Genomic DNA, 21,993 nt, shown 5'->3' on the forward strand with positions numbered 1-21,993 from the left:
TCTGCATGGGCACAGAGCCTACTTTTATTGGCGAGGCAGAGGGCACGGGTGTTTAAATGGCACTTAAATGGCTCGAATTAGTGTCCTGCCCGCATGCTTCTGATGAGACTGAGCAGGAAGGCACAACTGTGGGCCACCATGATTTGTAGCTTCAGATTTTTAAAAGCCCTAAAGAAGAAAAGGAAGAGAAGGAGAACAATAGATTCCATGGGAGCAGGGGTTAGGCTTGTTTATTTATTCAACTATACCCAGTGCCCGAGACAGTGCCTGGCAAATAGTGAGAGTGTAAATACTGCTGAAAGGATAATCCCTGCAGCTGCCTCGCCCACCTTATGCCAGCCCTCATGAGTGTCTCATGTGGGGGATCTCATGGGATCTTCGCCCCAGCTCTGGGCACAGAGGAACCGACAGGTAGAAGCTACCATCTAGGGGTGCCTGGGCAGCTCGGTCGGTTAATGTTCAACTCTTGATTTTGGCTCAGGTCATGATCTCATGGTTCATGAGTTTGAGCCCCATGTTGGGCTCTGTGCTGTCAGCATGGAGCCCGCTTAGGATTCTCTGTTTCCCTCTCTCTCTGCCCCTCGCCCCCCCCCCCTCTCTCTCTCTCTCTCTTTCTCTCTCTCTGCCCATCCCCCACTGCCCGCAGGCTCTCTCTTTCTTAAAATAAGTTAATAATAAGAATAATAAAAAGAAGATACCAGCTAGAGGTCACACAGCCAGAAAAAGTGGCCCAGTAAAAACTCAGAAACTGTCTGGCTTTACCTCATCCTGCTTCCTGAGCAGAAGTGAAGAGATCATAGTTGAGTGACTCAAACATCTTGCTGTGAAATTCTATGGCCCCAGGGCACAGTTCTTTAAGGAAACTTTCAGACAGAACTTCGGGTTTCTAAATTCAGAAAAGCTACTCTAGTTACCAGTCTCATTGTGAATATGCAAATGTAGCCTGATCCCCACACATCCTGAAGCATTTACAGATAAGAAGCAGCTAATTTGGGACTATCTTTCTTATTAATCTTTAATTACTCATTACAGAAGTATCAGAAATTAGCATAATAAGAAGTGCTAACTAATTACATTGTGGATCCTTTATCAGTCAGGATTTATTGTTCTGTTAACAAAACCAATCGATTGAAATAATCTCTGTAAGTTCATTAAGATATACAAACAGTGTCAACCCAATAATGAAGACGGAGTGATTAAGATAATTAAAAGCAGACATGCTAGTTATTATAGAATAGTTAAGGAAGAAAATTAATTAATTTTTTTTTACCCCAAATTGTCCCCTTATATAAAGAAACCCGTTAGAGGTCCCATTAACCCTCACTGTACATCTGCTTGTAAGTTTTCAACATAAATGATCAACTTCAAGACCATTTACATAATTATTTGGACGATTAGGAAGATACTCTGAACTTTTTTATTTGAAGCCTCGATAGTAAAATTGTGAAGGCTGTCCCCCTAAGGGGTAAGAGAATGGATCAAATTCTTTAGTGAATTTATGTTAAAAGCCCCAGGGTGAGAAAAGGAACCACTAATTAACAGTGACTTTTACATGTTGATTGTTTTATTACAGGCAACTTATGTAAAAATTTTAAACAATCAGAAAAGTTGCTATTCTCTTGCTGTTTGCCACATATTTCAAGTTTTTCCAAGTATATGAACATATGTAATTTTTCCCCAGCAGTAGAATCCTGTTTTCCAGAGTACTCAGCAACTTGCTTCTATGCTTTTATTGCAAGCAAGTGTATTTGAAGAGCAGAGCATTTCATCACCCTGTAGTTGACATTAATTATTTAACCAGTCCCCCTTTGCTGGACATCATGCTGTTCTGGGTCTCTTTTCTGCTCGAGAGTGCTGCAGAGAACGGACTTGGGCATGTATTCTTGCAGGGTTGGGTGTGCTTCTATCGAATAATATCTGGAGGTGGAATTGCTGCACCAAGATGCATGCATATACTTAGGTATTACGAGAATGTCCACTAAGTAGGGTCTTATAATGGTTACACACTTAGAAACTGCACAGGCATACCTTGGAGATATGACGGGTTTGGGTCCAGACCACTGTGGTAAAGTGAATATCGCGATAAAACGAGGCAAATTTTTGGTTCCCCAGTGCATATAAAAGTTATGTTTACATGACAGTGTAGTCTGTAAGTATGCAATAGCATTGGGTCTAAAAAACAATGTATGTGCCTTAATTTAAAAATACTTCATTGCTAAAAAAATGCTAACCATCATCTGAGCTTTCATTGATGATCCCAGATCACCATAACAAATATAATAATAATAAAGTTTGAAATAGTGCGAGAATTACCAAAATGTGACAGACAGATACAAAGTTAGCAAATGCTATTGGAAAAATGGTGCCCACAGATTTGCCCTGCAGAAAGTTGCTACAAACCTTCAGAAAGTAACCTTGTGAAAAAAACGCAGACTCTGGGAAGCACAATAAAACAAGGTATGCCTTTAGTACTCAGCTCCATCCGCTGTAACAAAATACCATAATGTGGGTAGCTTACACAACAGAAATTTATTTTCTCACGGTTGTACAGGCTGGAAAGTCAAATATCAAGGTCCAGTAGGGTTTGGTTTCTGTGAGGCTTCCCTTCCTGGCTCGTTGACAGCCATTCACCTTCTCACGGTGTATGTTCCCGGAGAGAGAGAGAAAGAGGGAGCCAGCTCTATCCTGTCTCCTCTCACGCAGGTGCCAGTTACGAAGCCCCATCCTCATGACCTCACCTAGCCCTAATCCCCTCCCAAGGCCCCATCTCCACATTGTGGGTTAAGGCTTCAACATGAAACTGTGGGGAGGGCGCACAAACATTCAGTCCATGACGCCAACATTTTGAGAGTTCTAAATAGTGGATTTGTAATTGGCAAACGTCCATGTTCATTCCCTTGAATTGTCTCTCTCAATCCTAAATATGTTTCACCAATGTTGCCTTGCCACATCATGGTGGTGTTCTTTTCCTCCATTACCTTCGGTTTCTACGCTGGTAAAATTGCTCGAGTAAGATGGTGTATGTAGGTTTTTCAGTCCGTTGAGAATGGTTACTTGCCTCCGCCTAGAGGGAGACCCTACTGCAGATTCTTGTACGTGCAGGACGATGGGAGGTTTGAAACTCCATCCAGAATGCCCCGCAAATCTGTTTGAGTGCCCTGTTCTTGTCGGCTGGAGTCCATTTATGGGAGAGGACATGATCATTTCACCTTTCATTACACTGTCCACTTTCTCCTGCTCGTTGGGTAGATGTTTGAGGAGACATTTCAGAGTTTCAGAGAGAAGTAAAGAATACACTCTTGTTTTACAGTGTTGGAAGCCCATGTGCACCCTAGGTATTTGTTTATACAGATCTACTTCATCGTTGCCCCTTGGTTTTCAGTGCCTTAATAAGGGAAGGGGGGAGAAGATGTAAATAGTAAGAGTCTTTCCTTGGCTGTTTCAGTCCTGTGTGCACGTGTGCATGTTTGTATTAAGCTCATTGGCTAAATGCATCTTATATATTATACTGAAAAGCTTCCAATTCAGGTCTTTCCAGAGAGTAAATGTGAAACGATAATGTTAGAAACTGTTTTAGCTTTCACGGACAGGGTATTGCAAAATCTAAGACTGATGAACTAAATGGGTAAATTATAAAAGAATAGAAGAAATAAGAGAGTGATTTTGTGCAGCCAAAGTTAAAATTTAAGGTCAAACCACTGGTGCATGAAGAGAGATGTCACTGACAAGAGAAAAGGCATATTTTTCTGATTTGCTTTGAAGTCTAACTACAAGCCATGCATTAAATTAACAATATTATCATAAAAATGAGGGTGCTAATTCTGTCCGATGCTGAAATTTGAAAAATGGTTTTACAGAAGCCTAAGCCATGCATTAAACGAACACAGTATTAACTGGACTGATATTGTTAAATCAATTTAAATGCTTCCTGCAGCCTGTGTTTGTGCCGAGTTGAATAGAGAAGAGCACCATTTGTTAGTTCAACCCAGAACTTTCTGGTGCCCTGGTTTTAATTTGCAGAATTTTCTTTAGAACCGTTCCTCCAGCGCTTTGTCTGCTACGGATTTACTCTTTAAAGTAATCGATTCCGTATTAAAAGTATGAGGCTGGTATTTTCTTTCAGTGCTCATTTGTTCTGTACTACTAATTACGTCCAGTTGTGTTTCAAATTACACAGGAAGCTCCTCTAATGCAGAAGATCCCTGGGATGGCTGTACTGCTGAAAATACTGTGGGCTCATCTGCTTCATCACATAAACCCTACACATTTTCATTCGAAAGGTTATTTAATCAAAAGCGCGCCCAATAAAACCGTATAAATATTTAATGGAGTTCCAGCAATTCTGCATCAGTTTCTTGCCCTGCATGAGCATGCCAGCCTTGTAATTCTGTGGTTTGGTGTGTGTGTGTGTGTGTGTGTGTGTGTGTGTGTGTGTAACTTAGGATTCTCTAAAATGTACCCACTTACTTCATTTAATTTTTATCTGTTTTTTGAAAGGGATAGAGATTCTCTTTTTTTGTTGTTTTTTGTTGTTTCTTCTGTGTCAGTTCCGCCCCCCCCCCCCCCCAGGTTTGTGCCTCTCCTTTTCCCTCCGTAATCTTCTCTATATCTTTGCCTTTCATCTCTTTGTTCTGATTATTTATTCTTTCAACAAATACTATTGAGTGCTAAGAGTGAAGTGTTAAGTACTAAGGCTGCCTTTGCAACTAAAGAAGACAGGCTGTGGACCTTGAGGTTTTGTGTGTGTGAGTGTTGGGTATGGAGAGAGACATCCAGGAAGCAGGTGCTCAGGGCAGAGTCGGGGCAGTGTGATCTTTGAGGGTGCAGTGAGGGGCTCTAGGAGCGCACAGAGCTGGGCAGGCTGGGGACTCAGTGATGGTGTCTTAGAAAAAGTGATGACTAAGGGAACAATAAGGTAAGGGGCTTCTGCAGGAGATGGGATAGGCGGGGAGAATGCACAGGTGAGGAGGAAGTTGCTCTTTGCAGGAGGTAGGTAGTCACTCCTCTCCAACCCCCAGGAAGTACGGGCCTGAAGGGCTGGGCCTGGTGGGAACACCTGAAAGGAGCTTATTTTCTGGACGCATTGGAAGGGGGGTGGGGAATGTGGGAGGTGGAGTTGGTGGCTGGGGTGAGGGCTGGGGGGCGGTTGATGATAAAAAGAACGGGGCTGGATTGAGAGAGGCAGGCCAGACCAACCCACACAAAGAACTGGAACTCTACCTGGAGGCAGCGGAGGACGTGGAGGGTCAGCTGCAGAGTGATGTATAGGGACATCCCCCTAAAGTTTCCCCCTTCTTGATTAGGTCTCCCCTCATCCTCTTTTTTAGGCAGTTAATGGTCTTCTTCTGTTAGGCCTGGAAGCTCCATTGCTTTCATCCTCCAGCCCAGCTTCCGGCACGAAGTAGGGTTGAGCTCTCAATATCATCCAGAGCCCAGAGTCAGCTGGTTTTCACTCCTGGGCTCTAGGCTTCGATTTCCGTGAGCCAACATGTGGCACGATCCTACACCAGTGCCAAAACTTGTGTGAGCCTTGGTGGGCGAGCCCGGCCCACTTAACTCTTTATTTTTAGATCCTTCTCCAGCACATTCCGGCCATTCATTTAATGAAACCTAAACCTCGCCTTTCCTATTTCAGATCATTAAACTTCCCATTGAGGATTTTGCTGTGTCTTTAAAATGACAGAGGTGACGAATGCCTACAGGGATTGTGCAGAAGGAAGGAAAAGGCAGGTGGTGACGTGTCCTCACTGTCAGAGCCCAGAGTTGTGTGGTTGGCCTGGGAGGAAGGGAGGAACAGTTCCCGAGAGGAGAGAAGAGTGGGTGGTAGTCTAATCCCTGAAGAAGACCACGGGTTTACATCAAGCCTGGTTTTGTTTTTTGGATGGACCATGGCAGCATCATAGATATGCACTTTTTATCATGAAAGGAGAAACAGTATCTTCCAAAGCAATATCTTTGGATGTAATGAGCATATTCTTTAATGGATACAAGTAGGAAAAAGTGGCTCATGAGAACTCTGCAATGATGTTCACGTGCAAGTTTAGTCAGTGTTTTATGTTTTATGGCACCTAGCAGGTTAGTTACTATTCAGTGAACAAACAAAGGAACAAAGGGCCCGGTGGCAGATGCCTTCCTGGGAGGGGATTTGGCAGTAAGCCGGCTGCACTGTCTTGACTCCATGTCTGCCACAGACCCCCGTCACTGAGAGGGTTCAGAGTGTGGCATGGAGTGGGACAGTGTGCAGCCGTGCACCGTGGTGGTTTCCATCTTGAGTATTTAGACAGTCACGTGGGCCTATGGCCGCAGCACTTCTGTCCAACGAACGCAGCGCCTCACTCTCCAGGGGAGGTCGGGGCCTGTGACCCCTGTCCTCAACACCCCCTTCCTACTCAGCAAATGTCAGCTCCAGTTGGAGGCCACATCTATTGGTCTTTCTCTCTCGTAGCACACATGACACTCACGTATATATTTTCTTGGTTCCTTGTGCTTGTGCATCCAGATGCTGTCTTCCTCTTTCTTATATGCTGAGTTCTGTGTTGACTCTTCACCCACTTACCTCTTTTCATCCTCACAGTGAGTTCACGGAGGGAAATCCAGTTACAATTCCCATTTCCCCAACACAAATACTGAGACTCAGAGAGCTGAGAAGCCTTGGCCAAGGTCACCCGGCTGGTGTGTGGCAGAGCCAGGATTTGAACTCGGGGCTGTCTGCCTCTGTTGCTTTGGCTCTCCTGCTCTACCCGTGTGTGAATCAGACGAGGAGAGCCAACAAGGAAGGAGAAGGGGAGAAAGAAACAGATGTGACCATGTGTCGGTCCTAGCTCTGTAAGGGGTGAAAATTCTTTGTCTACCTTCTTAGTACGTAGTTGGTGGAATGGCTTGACCATCTCCGGGGCTGCCTCAGCTCTCTCCCACCGTGCTAAGAGACTCTTCCCATTTCCCCAAGATTTACAGGAAGGACTACCCACTTTGGGGGGAGAGAAAGAGATGGCTGAGCGCCTCTCTAGGGTTCATTCCTAGCAGTGGGAGGGTGCAAAAGCAAATGGCAGAAGAGAATTCTACCTGGCCAGTGACGACGGTGCACACTGCATCCGTCTCTTTTTTAGACTAATGATGTCTGATTGTTTAAGTAGAGACGAAGGAGAGCTGTTTATCAGGCCGTTGGATCTTAGGGCTGGAGTTGACCAGATCTTCAGTTGTGAATTGATCTGGCCATCCCACGTCATCGTTTCACAAAGTAGAAATCCAGAGAACATCCATTAAACTGTAGGAACTGGAAGGTTTCCAAACGGCGAGCTGCTGGGAGCGTGGAAGCAGTTTCACATACAGGGTGCCCTTGGCGTTCCCCTAGGGAGGAGCAGTGGGTAGTGCGGCGAGCATGGTGAGCACGCACGGCCCATGGGCCTCCTCGGCACAGCTGCCTGGTGTGCACCGTTCCCTCACACAGACGGCTGAGCCCAGCTCCCTTTGGTGATACACACCAGATTGCTCAGCATAGCTTTATCCTGATGCAGTCAAGGGAAATTAGTCAACTGCAAGCTTGGATGATGCCACTAACAAGCTGGCGGGGGTTCAGAAGAGCAGATTCCTCCACTGTGGCCACGGCTCACACAGCGATGGCGAGCATGGTTTTGATTACTGCACATGTTCCTCCCTGATGAGGGCAAGAACATCTTGGTCTTCTTTACTTTCCAGCCCCCTCTGCAGCCCCCCACATGTACGGACCTTTACACTAGCCAAGCTGTTTCAGGTCTGTTGCCTCACTGGATCCTCACAGGAACCCCTGGAGGGTAAACAGAAGATGAATTAGCACCTTCTTATGCATACGAATCTGGGACCCAAGGTTCAGTGACTTTCCCAAGGCCACACAGGGAGTATATGGCAGGGCAGGATGTGGACCCAAGTGTCCTGACTCCTGCCTCAGAGTACACAACCCCAGGAATCAATATTGATGATATATATTAGGCAGAATGTAGATGAAGTTTAAAATTTACGTGGAAAATGGAACTGGGAAGTTTGGGACTGCAAGGTATAGGACACCTGAATAAAGGCTGCTTTAGCCTATAGGCATCTCATAATCTCACGGAAGAGATGTGGAGCAGGGCGGCTGCAGGTTTGGTATGATGCTTCAACAGTGTCCTCAAGGACCCACATTGGCTCCATCTTCCTGACCTTTGCTCTCCATTCTTAATCTTGTCACCCCCATTGTTGCACAATGACTGCTACAACCCCACAATGGCATCCCAAGTGGGAAGGAAGGAGAGAAGGAAGGCATTGGGTAGAGGAGAGTTTTCCCATAATGGCAAGAAAAAAACTCATTAAACTTTCCAGAAAATGAACCCTTACGTTTAGTTGGCTGGGAATGAATCAAGGGACCATCTCTAGCTTCAAGACAAGCTAGGAAAGCATGCTTTCAGCAGAGGAGGATGGGATAGATGTGATGGGCTAAGTCTGGTTTTGCTTCAGGCTTTAGGAATGGGCATCTTGTCACTCTCAACCAATTCAGTCAGCAAAGGAGACAGAGGACAGGGAAATAGCTGCTTTTTTTCAACAACTGCCCACCTCAGTCCAATATGGACTGAGAACGTTGGAGAGACTCTTCTTCAGGTTGGACTATGAATTGCTTCCTGGATCCTCAGATGATGTTTCCATTTGTGGACTGAAAGTCATGGTCCATTTGTCAAGGGCTAATTTCAGAATTGTGTAAATGTGTTTTTGTTTTGTTTTTTTTTTTTTTTTAGTCCATGCCTCCTCAGAGGAGATCTAAGCTCTATGACCATTGAGCGACAATTTTTCAAGTGCTTTTCTGTGACTAAGAACCAAGATTAAAGAGGAAGCAAAAGTCAGACTGATGGAAAGCATAGAATCTTGGGGGCCAGAGAAGAGAAATTGGGGGCTTTGAGGTCCTCAGATCAGTAGCTATAAAGTCAAACTACCTGGGTTTGAATTCGGACTGCACCCCTTGTATACTCCCCAGGGACTTTGGGCAAGTTGGCTATCCTTGGTTTGCCCCAGTTTCTCCATCTGTGAAGGGGGAGTAATTGGAAGGGCTTACCGCATGAGGTTGAGGTGTCCCGTGAATGAAGTCTAGTCTGTGCCCAGGTGGAGTCAGGGCTCAGTAACAGTGAGTTGCATATATCAGTATTCTCACTGCTCCTACTTGCTTATTAGCAAGCACCTCGGCACTGAAACAGGATAATCTCTGTCACTGTTGTAGGAGCTGTAGTTCTGGCCCTCTTCAGTCTGTCCCTGTAGTGTGTCCAAAAGCGGTGGGCCCAAGCTCATCTCTTTATTTCCCCCACTTCCCTGTGCATAGCCCTCCATGGTCCTCACTCCACACACTTAAAGTCCAAACCCCTTAGCCAGACTTTGCTTGAGAGCTGGGCCTGTGAGAGGTGGTTCTGGTTCCCTTCCTCTGGAGCTCTGGGCTGGGTTTTTGGTTGCTGCAGTGGAAACATGATGACACTCATTTGAACACGTTGTACTTGGGCACCTACTGTGGGCCCACCCCTGTCGTTGTCACTAGGGGACATACTGAGGAACCAGATATGGACCCTTACAGTGTGGCCCCACCTGTGGTGAGGGATCCAGGCACCAGGCTGTTAGGATTTGGGAGTTTACAGGAGAGGAGCCTCACCTACACCACAGGCTGCTTCCCAGAGGAGGCAGGAATGAGCTGATCCAGAGGATGAATGGGAATCAGCTGGGAGATGCCAGAGCAAGGCTCCAGGCAGAGGGCCCTGTGTGGGAGGACAAGATGGGATATATCAGAGGACAGGAAGGGAGTTAGGGCTGCCAGTGCCAAGTCTCTAGGGAGGGATAATGAATGAGTGAAGTTGGGAAGGTCAACAGGGCCAAGTGTCCAGAGCCCTACCGTACCTTGGGAAGGCTGATTTGCAGAGCAGTGGAAAGTGTGAATGGGATTGGCGGGATGCGGCATGATCCAATTTGTGTTTTAGAAGGACCCAGCCTCGCCATAGTGCAGAGAATCATGCTTGATGAGAGAAGTGAAGATAAGAGCACTCAAATTTCCACTCCCTAGTTGTGAGTTTGGACAAAAACAAATGGTCATATTTTGGGTATTCTGGGATAAGAAATAATGGGAAGGTCGGCCTTGGCCTGTGTGGAAGGTGGTGTCACTGCTCATGAGTAGTGCTCTGACCCATACCCGCAGAGCCTCCCAGAGTGACCGGGGAATATCAAGGTCCTCTCCTTTCCTCGATTCTGTTGTCACTCACGTGTGACCCATACACGGGTCCTTTGGCTCCGTAAAACCAAAGACAGGAGCTGGAACTATATCTGCCCGAGTGTGGGATGCTCTTTAGATCCCACCTGGATCATGCACTGTCAGCCATGGCCACGGAGCCACTCCTGAAGGACTGTCAGTTAACTGTATACACCCTAAACACTGCCATATATCAGCACATGCTCTAGAACTTCCTTCCTCAAACAAGGAAAGAATATTGGGCACTTAAGCACAATTTTATATGGGGCACCAATTGAGAAAGTCACCTATGTGAACAAATCGAACCCCTAGTTATGTTGCTTTTCTGTTTGTTGGCATGTATCCTTAAGTTATTTAGTACCACTAAAATGGTTAATTGTGTTCTCTTGGCTATTTCATCTCTTTGCAGTATAATGAGGAGCTTCACTATGTGGAACCTTGCCTGAACGGGACATTGGTGCAAGCTGACAGGACAAACAAGGAGGTAGGGTCTGTGGCCGGGCAGGTGCATCAGGGGTCATGGCATGGCCTACTCTCCCTCACGGTAGTGGCTGATGCTAATTCTATTCTACTTTTTAGGAACTCATCAAATGTATTGCCTTTAATCATGGCAGTAAAATAATTACATTGAGTTCAGAAGCTCAGTAGTTCTGAAATAATTGCATTGATTTACTTTTTCTTGCTTTATGTACGTCCTGTGTCATGCTTGATACCTATGTTGAAACCATTGAAAGAAAATAGCTTTTGCTGAGATTTCAAAGAAAATTGAACCCACTTGTTAAATCTGTTGTTGCTCTTCCTACAGTTGATTAAATAATCATTGGGGTATCTATGGGGGTAACTTGTCTCCCAGGTTAGAAGGTAAGCTTTATGAGCACAGGGATGATGTCTGCTCACTGCTGTGTGTTCAGTGCTCTGAGCATTGGAACAAATGAAGGATGTGTTAAAGGAGGACCTTGGGAAATGAGGTAAAAGTTTCTCTTCCTATTGGAGCATTCTGGGAAAATGCCCAGAATAGGTTTCTATAAAATGAATCCTTTTTCCCCCCTTACCCATCTTTAAACTTATGAGTACAGACCACTATAGCTACCACCATAGCACCCCCTACAGGGCCGGGTGACAATTTAGGTCGAATTAGCTGTGTAGCAACAATATCACACCTCCTAGGACACACAGCTGCCATTACTCGTGTTGTTTCGTTGTATTTGCCATGAAGGGCTGCTCCTCTCCTGGAGAGCAGATTCCCACGAGGTAGCTCAGGGCACTGCCAGGGTAGGTTTCTGTGAGGCACTGTGCCTGTGCTGGGGAGACCCCTCGTGGCTCAAGTGGGCAGGGAGTGGCATTGGTGCCATCTTAGGTGCAGGTGGCATTTCTGAGGGAGTGAACAACAGAGGATTAGGAGAAATTCATTCCAGCTAGAACACAGAGTGAGAAGGAAAAATTATACCAGAGTTAATATCCAAGCTTCAATTTGAGGGGCAGGAAACACTGTAGTAGGCTTTATGTTAGGAGGGTAGAAGAAGTGCATTGTAGCTCAAAGAGCAGGTGTATCTAGGGAATGTTTGTTCATGGTCACTTCGTAGGGAATGAATGACTTAAACCTATAGCCAAACTTTCCTAGGGACCTTCCCCTTGTTTGACCATTGCCTGGGTCTGGATTCTGCCCCATTCCCAATATTATAGCTTTGGAATATCCTCCAGAGCCTCAGATAGGTGTCCAGTGATGGTGCCTGCAACATTAAATAGAAAAGATGCTTGGGGTGCGTGGGTGGCTCCGTCGGTTGTGTGTCCGACTTCTGATTTCAGCTCGGGTCATAATCCCAGAGTTGTGGGATCAAGCCTGCACGGGGCTCCGTGCTGAGTGTGGAGCCTGCTTAAGATTCTTTCTCTCTCACTCTGCCCCCCGCCCTGTCTAAAATAAATAGATAAAAATTTAGAAAAGATGCTTAAAATGGTCAAGGCCTCCCTTCAGATTGCTTCCCAAATAAACAAGGAGCAGTGTGATATTTGGATGTATGAAGTCTTATGAAAGGCAAAGAAGATGGTTAGATAAAGCAGGCTAAGCATTTATTTAAAACTGTCTTTGGAAATGTGTGAATATTTCCACACATTGGACTGGAGCAGTTTTGAATATAAAAATGTATCTAGACATCTAATTCTGCCAATGAGGAACAGCCACATTCCAATCAGATTCTTCCCCTTACAACTAAAAAACCCTGGAGGTAACCCAGTAAACAAGAATAGGAAGACTCTGGAAGGTGAAAAAGGAAGATGAGCTTCCTGGACTTAAATGCATGAGCTGAGTTCCCTGGGTTTTCTTGTTGATTCCCACCATCTGTCTGAATGGAGCACTCCAGGACCCTCCCTCTCATACCTACAATAGGCAGAGACCAAAAATAATAATTAAAAAAAAATAATTCAAGAAAAGCCTGTTCCTTCTAGCCTAACAGCCAGGAAGGGGGTAGCCTCAAACAGAAAACCTTCTTGACAATACCTTTACTACTGCACACAAACACCAGTGGGATGACCGTAGTGGGCAGCCCTCCACCCCTTCAGGGCCCAACGAGGAATCGACCTTCCACCTCACCCGCATCCACTGGGCCCTTGTGCTATACCTCAACACAGAGACTGGCTGCTAGGAAAAAGATTATATAGGATCCAGAGTCTTGTAACATAAAACCTAACGTGCCCAGAAAGCAGTCGAAAACCCCTAGTCATTCCCCAAACCAGGCAAATCACAACATGAATGAGAAAAGACCATCAACAGAAGCCAATGTTGACATGAATCAGATGTTGAAATTATAAAATTGCTTCAACAAGCAATTAGGAATTCTCTTGAAACAAGCGAAAAAAAAACTCAGCAAAGAAATAGAAGTTATTAAACAGAACCAAATGGAAATTATAGAACTGAAAAATACAGTCACCAAAATAGAAAGCTCACTGGACCAGCTCAGTAGTAGAGTGGAGATGACAGAAGACAAAATCAGTAAACTTCAGGACAAATCGATAGAAATTACCCAATTTGAACAGCCGAGAGAAAATAAACTGGAAGAAAATGAACAGAGTCTCAGGGACACGTGGAGTGATAACAGAAGAGCTAACATTCATAGCACAAAAGTCCTAGCAGAGGAGAGGCAGAGCAAGACTAGATATGTTGGCTGCAAACTTCCTAAAATTAGTGAAAGGCATAAACAGACATATTCAAGAGGCTGAGTAGACTCCATATAGCATAAACCCAAGTCACTCCATGGAAGGGCACATCATAAATATAATTAGAAAAGGGGAAAAGAAATAACTTGATAGCCACAGAGAGAAGGGGCACATTGCTTAGATTACCTATTTGTATGACAGCAGACTTCTCATATGAAATCTTGGAGGCCAGAAGGAAGTGGCATAGCATCTTTTAAGTATTCAGGGAAAACAGCCATCAATCCGGGACTCTGTATTCAGTGAAAATGTGTTTAATGAATGAAGAGGAAATAAAGACATATGCAGATGAAAGAAAACTATGAAAATTTTTTACCAGCAAACCTACCCAGAAAAAAAATGGCTAGAGAAGTTACCTAAATAGAAGGGAAATAACAGAAAGAGGCTTGAATCTTCAAAAAGGACAGATATTGGAATGGGTAAAAATAGGAATAAGTGTACTAGAGTATCCTAATTATCAAGAGATTATTAGGTCATACTTGATAATTGAAGCAGAAATTATAGCATCATCTGATGTAGAGGCCACTGTTGCTGAGGAAACACTTAAGCCGATTATATTTTTAAAGTATGGAGGGTAAAAGGACCTAATTAGAAATAAGATTTCTACATCGTTCTGAAAGTGGTAAGTGCTGATATCAGTCGACAGTGATACATTACATATTCATATTACAACACCCAGAGCAATTAAGAAAACAATGAAAAGAGGTATACAGGTATCCTCCACTTTTGAAGTTCACTTTACACTGTTTTGCTTTTATAAAAGACCTACATTAACACCTGTTTTTGCTAACCGAAAGATATCTGAAGAGGATTTTCACTTTTTTTTTTTTTAATTTTTTTTTCAACGTTTATTTATTTTTGGGACAGAGAGAGACAGAGCATGAACGGGGGAGGGGCAGAGAGAGAGAGAAGGAGACACAGAATCGGAAACAGGCTCCAGGCTCTGAGCCATCAGCCCAGAGCCTGACGCGGGGCTCGAACTCACAGACCGCGAGATCGTGACCTGGCTGAAGTCGGACGCTTAACCGACTGCGCCACCCAGACGCCCCATGGATTTTCACTTTTATAAAGAAAGACAAAAAGCAAAAATAGCATCCAGCGTTTGTTTTGCTGTGAGTTATTATAGAGGCAGGGTGCACCCTGAGCAGTGAGAGCAGTCCTGCCAAGCTCTTTCCCCAGGAATCACACTTCGCAACTTTGCATGAAGCCTCCAGAGCTTTGAACCTTGTCTGTGAGCATCTGTGCTTTATCTCCGTTTATTTTGTGTGTCCCTTAGCAAGATGTGTCCTAAGGTGTCCGAAAAGCCTAGGAGATTATTTTTGGGTCTGGGAACACTCAAAAAAGTTTCCATATAAATTATTGGTAATTGCTTCTTTTCTTTACACCATTTTAGCTTATGACAAGTTTCATACGAATGTTCTACTTGCGGATAGAGGGGGGAATGTACTTAAAAAGTAACTGATAGGAATGTAAAAAATAAGACACAACAGGAAAAAGGATAAATTGACAGACTTAAGCCCTGCCGTATCACTAATGATCTTAAATGTAAATGGTCTGAGCACACAGATTAAAAGACAGAGGTTGGCAAGTGGATTTAAAAAAAAGTCTAATCATATGCCAACTACTAGAGTTTCACTTGAAATGCAATGACATAGATATGTTGAAAGTAAAAGGATGGAAAAGATATACCATGCAAATATTAATTTAAAAAAAAGCAGGAGTGGTTCTGTCAATATCAGATAAAGCCACCTTCAAAGCAAAGAAAATTACTATTACTAGAGACAAAGAAGGACAATACATAATAATAAAAGAATCAATCCACCAGGAAGACATGACAATGCTAGATGTGTTTGGACCAGAGTTTCAAATATGGAGTTTCAAAATACATGAAGCAAAAACTAATAGAACTGAGAGTAGAAATAGATAAACCTACAATTATAGCTGGGGACTTGTACACTTCACAGTCAATAACTAATAGACTACTGAAAAGAAAGTCGGCAAGGATATAGAAGAACTGACCGACCGATAAGATCTAAATAACATCTATAGAACACTCTACCCAACAGCAGCAGAATACACATTCTTTTCAGGCACTCATGGAACATTCACCAAGATAAAACATACTCAGGGTCGAAATACAAACCTTAATAACTTTAGCAGAGTTGAAATCATATAGAGCATGCTTTCTGTTGATAATGGAATCAAACTAGAAATCAATAACAGAAAGACGACAGAAAAATCTCCAAACACTTAGAAATTAAGTATACCACTAAGTAATCCATGGGCCAAATGGAAGTCTTGAAGGAAATTTTAAAAATATAAAACCAAATGAAAATGAAAAGACAATATATCAAAAGATGTGGCACAAAGCAATCAAGTGATGAGATGGAAAGTTATAGCACTATTTCCTTATATTAAAAAGAGGAAAGCCTCAAATTAATAATCTAACTGGGGTGCCTGGGTGGCTTGGTCGGTTAAGCGTCCGACTTCGGCTCAGGTCATGATCTCACGGTCCGTGAGTTCGAGCCCCACGTTGGGCTCTGTGCTGACTGCTCAGAACCTGCAGCCTATTTCAGATTCTGTGTTTCCCTCTCTCTCTGCCCCTCCCCTGTTCATGCTCTGTCTCTCTCTGTCTCAAAAATAAATAAACGTTAAAAAAAATTAAAAAAAATTAATAATCTAACTTCACACCACAAGAAATTAGAAGAAGGAGACCAAACTAAACCCAGAGCAAACAGAAGGAAGGAAATAATAAAGAGCAAAAATCAGTTAAATTGAAACAGGAAAACCACAGAGAAAAATCAATGACACCAAAATCCGGTTCTTCAAAAAAAATTTTTTTAAACTAATAAATCTCTAGAAAGACTGACATAAATGAAAGGAGAGACATCACAAATCACCAACATGAGGCATGAAATGGGGAATATCACTACAGAACTGCAGTGATTAAAAATTATTAATAAGGGAATATTACAAACAACTTTACACTCATGAATTTGACAACTTAGGAGAAATGAACCAAATCCTTAAAACTACAAGCTACTAAGATCCAACCAAGGTGTAATAGATAACCTGAATAATCCTATAAACAATTAAAGAAATTTAATTCATAATTTAAAACTTCCAAAGAGAAATCTCAAGTCCCAGATGGTTTCACTGGACAATTCTAAATATTTTAAAGAATTACTATGAATTTTACCGAATCTCTTCCAGAAAATAGAAGAGGAGGTAAATCCCTCCAACTGATTTTATGAGTCTAGTGGTTCCCTGAGAATCCAGACAAAAATGGTGCAGAAAAAGAAACCTATAGTTACCTTCCAGGGGAGACTCCATGATGAGAAAAAGAAACCTACCAACCATAACCCTCATGAACTTACAGCGAGAGTCCTCAGCAACATTTTAGCACATCAAATCTAACTATGTATGTATCTATATCTATAGAATAATATATCACCACCAAGTAGGATTTATTCCAGATATGCAAGGCTGGCTTGATATCAGTGTCAATCAATGTAATTCACCATATAAACAGGCCAGAGATGGAAAATCATATGATCATAGCAATTAACTCAGAGAAAGCATTTGATAAAATCCAACACACATTCATGATTAAAAAACAAAACAAAACAAAAACCTCTCATCAAAATAGGAACAGAGGTAACTTCCTCAAATTGGTATCGACTATCTACAAAAACCTACAGCTCATATCAAACTTAACAGTAAAGGTTTGAAAGCCTTTTCTCTTACAATTGGGAACATGTAAACATGTCCACACTTACCACTCTTATTCAACATAGGGTTGTAGGTTCTAGCAAGTACAATAAAACTAGGAAAACAACTAAACAGCATACAGTTCTGAAAAGAAAAAATTAAACTCTCCCTATTTTCAGGTGACATGATTATATATGTAGAAAATTCCCTAGACTTTTCCAAAAAGGCAAAACCTGAACTAATAAATGAGTTAGACAAAGTTACATATACAAGATCAACACCCCAAAACCAATCCTATTTCTATATACTAACAATAAACATATGGAAACTGAAATTTAAAAACCAATACCATTTACAATTGTTCCAAAGAAATAAAGTTTAAAAAAAACATGTGCAGGTTCTGTGTGATGAAAATTACAAAATGATCCTGAAAGAAATCAAAGGCCTAATTAAATAATGGAAAGACTTACCATGTTCATAGATAGAAAGACTCAATGTAGTAAAGATGTTAGTTCTTTTCTAATTGATCTGTAAGTTGAATGCAATTGCTATCAATTCCAGCAAGGTTTTTGTAGACATAGACAAGGGTATTTTAAATTTTACATATGCACAGGACCTAGAATAGTAAAACCATCATGGAAAGAATAAAAGTAGGAAGAATCAATTTACCCTACACTGAAGCCTATTATATGGTTACAGTAATCATGACAGTGTTGTGTTGATGAAGGAGTAAGCATATAAATCAGTGGAATAGAAGAAAGAACACAGAAATACACCCACACAAATATGCCCAACTGATTTTTGACAATGGTGCAAAAACAATCCAATGGAGAAAAACTACCCTTTTCAATAAGTGATGCTGGAGCAATTGAACATCCATAAACAAAAAATGTACAAATAAAAAAAAAACAGTTAAAAACACTTAACCTCGATCCAAACCTCCCCACTTAAACAAAATTTAATTTTAATGGATCAAAGACTTCACTGTAAAGTGGACAACTTTAACACTTTAAAAAAACATAGGAGAACATCTTCAGATCTATTGATAGCAAAAGCACAATCCATAAAAGGAAAATTTGATACAATAGATCTCTCTCATTAAAATTAGAAAAAAAACCTTTTGCTGTGTGAAAGACCCTGATGAAAGGCTGAATGTGGCTTGCAAATATCCTCTCCAGTTATATTTGCAGGCCACATATCTGATAAAGAATGAGTATATAGAGAATACATAAATAACCCAAAGTCAACAGTAAGAACAAACAATCTGATTAGAAAATGGTCAAAAGACATGAAGAGACATTTTACTGAAGAGGGTAGATAGATGGCAAGTAAGTACATGCAAAGATATTCAACATGATTAGCTGGGGAAATGCAGATTAAAACCCCAATGAGATATCACTACACTCTTATCAGAATGGCTAGAACAAAATTTTTTTTTTAAATTAAAAAAAATAAAGCCCCAAAATGCTAGTCAGGATGTGGAGAAACGGGGTTGTTAGAAATGTAAAATAGTATAGCCATTCTCAGGGCACCTGGGTGGCCCAGTTGGGTGAGCATCCAACTCTTGATTATGGCTCAGGTTATTATCTGATGGTTTCTGAGTTCGAGCCCTGTGTCAGGCTCTGCACTGATAGCAGGGAGCCTGCTTGGGATTCTCTGTCTCCCTCTCCCTCTCTCTCTGTCTCTGTCTCTCTCTCAAAATAAATAAATAAACATTTAAAAAGTAAAATGGTATAGCCATTCTGGAAAACATTTGGCAGATTCTCATAAAAACGGTACATGCAGTTATTTTGTGTTCCAGCAATCACACCCTTGGGCATTTATCTCAGACAAATGAAAACTTACATTCACTCAAAAATCTGTGTGCAGATATTCATAGCAGCCTTTATTCATAATAGCTTCAAACTTGAAACAACCCAGATATCCTTCAGGAGGTGAATGGTTAAACAAACTAATATATCCATGCCACAGAACAGTATTTAGCAATTAAAAAAAAAAAAAAAAAAAGAACCAGTAATGCACGCAGTAGCTTGGATGAGTCTTTGAATCTTTGGGAATTACCTTGAGTTATAAAAAAAAAAAAAAGCCAATCCCCAAATAATATATCTTGCATGACTCCATTCATATGCCATTCTTGAAATAACAAAAGTATAGAAATGGAGAGTAGATTAGTGGTGGCCTGGGGTTAGGGGTGGAAGCAGGGGCGAGGTGAGGGATTATAAAAGGGCAGCTGGAGGGATCTTTGTCGTAGCATAAGAGTTCTATAGCCAGACTGCATCAGTGTCGATATCCTGGTCGTGATATTGTTCTGTAGTTTTGCAGCATGTAATTGGAGAACACTGGGTGAAGGGTGTATGGTGTCTCTCTGTGTTATTTCTGACAACATTTGGATCTATAATTACCTTAAAATGAAAGTGTAATTAAAAATAATCTACAGTATATGAGGAGATATTAAAAGGGGCTTTATCAAATCAGTGTGAATCCAATGTGTTAGGTTGCTTTATTTATCTTTTAAAAAGTACTAGTCGTAATTCAGTTTCTCATAGCAAGAGGTTATAATGTTTTTACCTTACAGGCTTTTTTATTTGGAGAAAATCTCAGAAGACAAATCGTTTATTTCATTGAAATATTGGGATATTTCAAAATAAAGGTGTGTTCCTTTGGTGAATTTGAACCAATTTCCATTTTTACCATCAAATTGATGTTAGGCCATTGTGCGTTCAGGACTCAGTGTCATGTGACAAAGACTGACAAATTCATGTAAAGCAAAATGAGAATTTATGTCAGTTCACCTAACCGCAGAGTCCTGGGGTGGAAAGAGTATATACCCATTGCACCTTAAACGTGATGTCAGGAGTCACCCCCCTCTCCCCGGCTGCCTCCCCTGTGTCTTCTGTGGACTCTGATGGATTCTGTTAGGCCAGATGCCCATCCTGGATGCATAATGCCATCTGCAGTGTGTGGGGCAGCCCAGTCAGCAGCATGATCCAGGCCTGTGTAACTGTGGCTAGAAGGCAGGCCTTTGTTGGACAGACCTGCTTAGTGTTCCAGAACGAAAAGACTGTGGGTGACCAGGCCAGTACCTATGAGGTACATGCTCTGTAGAAGCATACATGCATACATGAATGAATGAATGAATGAATGAATGAATGATGAGCCACTGGGAGAGGATTCTCACTGAAAATCAGATTTTCTTTTTGTTTCAATAGAAGATCCATGAAACATTAAAAACAAAAGCGTGAAGCTCATTCCCTTTTAAGATAACTAGAACAATCTGAATTAGATTGCGGTTGAAATTACCGGATACCAGGTCGACAGTGCTCATTTGTTTAGACGAAATCCCCTGAATGGCAGCTTGGAAGACATTCTCTCAGGTTGTGTGTGAAATGGGGGTGGGGGATTGTGACCTTCTGTCTAAACCTGTGTGGAATTTGCAGTGCGCACAGTGATGCTAGCCTTCCATCCTCTGAGCTCAGTAATTCTGACTGCAGCGTGCCAGGTCCTTTGCGATGCTTCATCTTTCACTCAAAATGTCCATGTGCCTCCTGACGAGTTCTCATGACAGCAAATAATTGAGATCCTTTCCTACCCGTACCTTTTCATCTCATGGCTGTTTCCCTGGTGGCCACTGTAGTGTGACTTCCAGCTAATGAAAGGGCTTCTGGACGGTGACATCTGGGATTATTATGTCATGTACCTTTAGTTCAGTGATATCAAGCTCTGGTCTTACCATATAATATGCTGGTGACATCCTGAGAAGCCAGAGCTAGATGATTTTAAGTAAAACAGTATTTGATGAAATTCATTTAACATTTTTGAAAGAGGAGAGCATCTTAGTGAGTCTTGAAATGGAAGAGAGGTTAGGGTAAAAATGCCGGCCTTGGTCAAACTAAATTCACAGACTTCCTGTGATTTTGCTTGAAGTAGCCTATGGCACATCTTTCCTGAACAAGTGATCTCCAGGTTCTAAGTTTTTGGTTTTGTCTTTTAAAGGTATTGTTTGCTGTGTGGAGAGAATTTTGCTTTGCTGCTTTATGTACCGATTACTGACTTTTTTTTTCTTTAAGGAGAAAGGAACCATGACAAATTGGATGAGCCTGGAGCTCAAATATAGAATTCAAATGAGTAAACTCTCATCCTAATCTACTTCAGACCTTCTGAACCATTCATCAGACCCAAAAATGAACCTCCTGTGGTCTCTCTGCAGGGGGAGGGAGGAAGGAGAGTGGTATGGTCTTTCTCTGGTTTTACAATGAAGATGTTCTGAAATCCACTGAATTTCATGGCTCTGTTTAAGATCCTCGTGTGAATATTTGTTGCAAAATCAACCCATCGTAGAATCCCATGTCACTCTCATCTTTGGCAGTTTTGACCTTTTCCTGTGGGATCAACAGACATTGAACTTCTGTGCATTGATGAAAGTACACATCAGAATCACTGAATTTTACCCAGTACCATTGTTTTCTAGCCTGTGGTCTGTCAAAAGAGGCACCCGAGATTTTAAAACTTGCCCCCATGGCTTTATGGGCCTCCAGTGCACTTGCCAGTGATATGGGAGTGAGAGGTATGTCATGAGCTGTAAGCAGAAAGTAGCCCTCTGCATGTCACTGAGTGGTGGCTGCCCCCACACCAAGAGAGAGCAAGTTTGCAGAGGGAACAAATACCAACCCACTTTCATTCAACGCAGAACTAATAAAAGGTAGTGTGAATTGTGTCATGAGTACGTTAAAAATAACTTACACAGAGAAAGATTGGGAACAACTGAAATGTAAAGAAATTCTTCTAGACCCAATATAACTTAACACAATGCAGCTTTAAACAAGAATAAGGTATGTTTATGCATATTAGCA

The 21,993-nt window shown here is 42.2% G+C and overlaps 1 protein-coding gene across 3 annotated transcripts in view; it reads left to right on the forward strand.

Annotated features, from left to right (window-relative positions):
- Window positions 1–21,993, forward strand: part of CACNA2D3 (calcium voltage-gated channel auxiliary subunit alpha2delta 3) — an 897,621-nt gene that overhangs the window by 396,820 nt on the left and 478,808 nt on the right. For all 3 annotated transcript variants that reach the window (XM_045051588.1, XM_023249840.2, XM_023249841.2), the window contains exon 9: window positions 10,635–10,709. In XM_045051588.1, coding sequence (XP_044907523.1) covers window positions 10,635–10,709 — 75 coding nt within the window. The remainder of the gene's footprint in view (window positions 1–10,634; window positions 10,710–21,993) is intronic.

The sequence above is a fragment of the Felis catus genome, chromosome A2 (assembly GCF_018350175.1).
Source record: "Felis catus isolate Fca126 chromosome A2, F.catus_Fca126_mat1.0, whole genome shotgun sequence".
Taxonomy (NCBI): Eukaryota; Metazoa; Chordata; class Mammalia; order Carnivora; family Felidae; genus Felis; species Felis catus.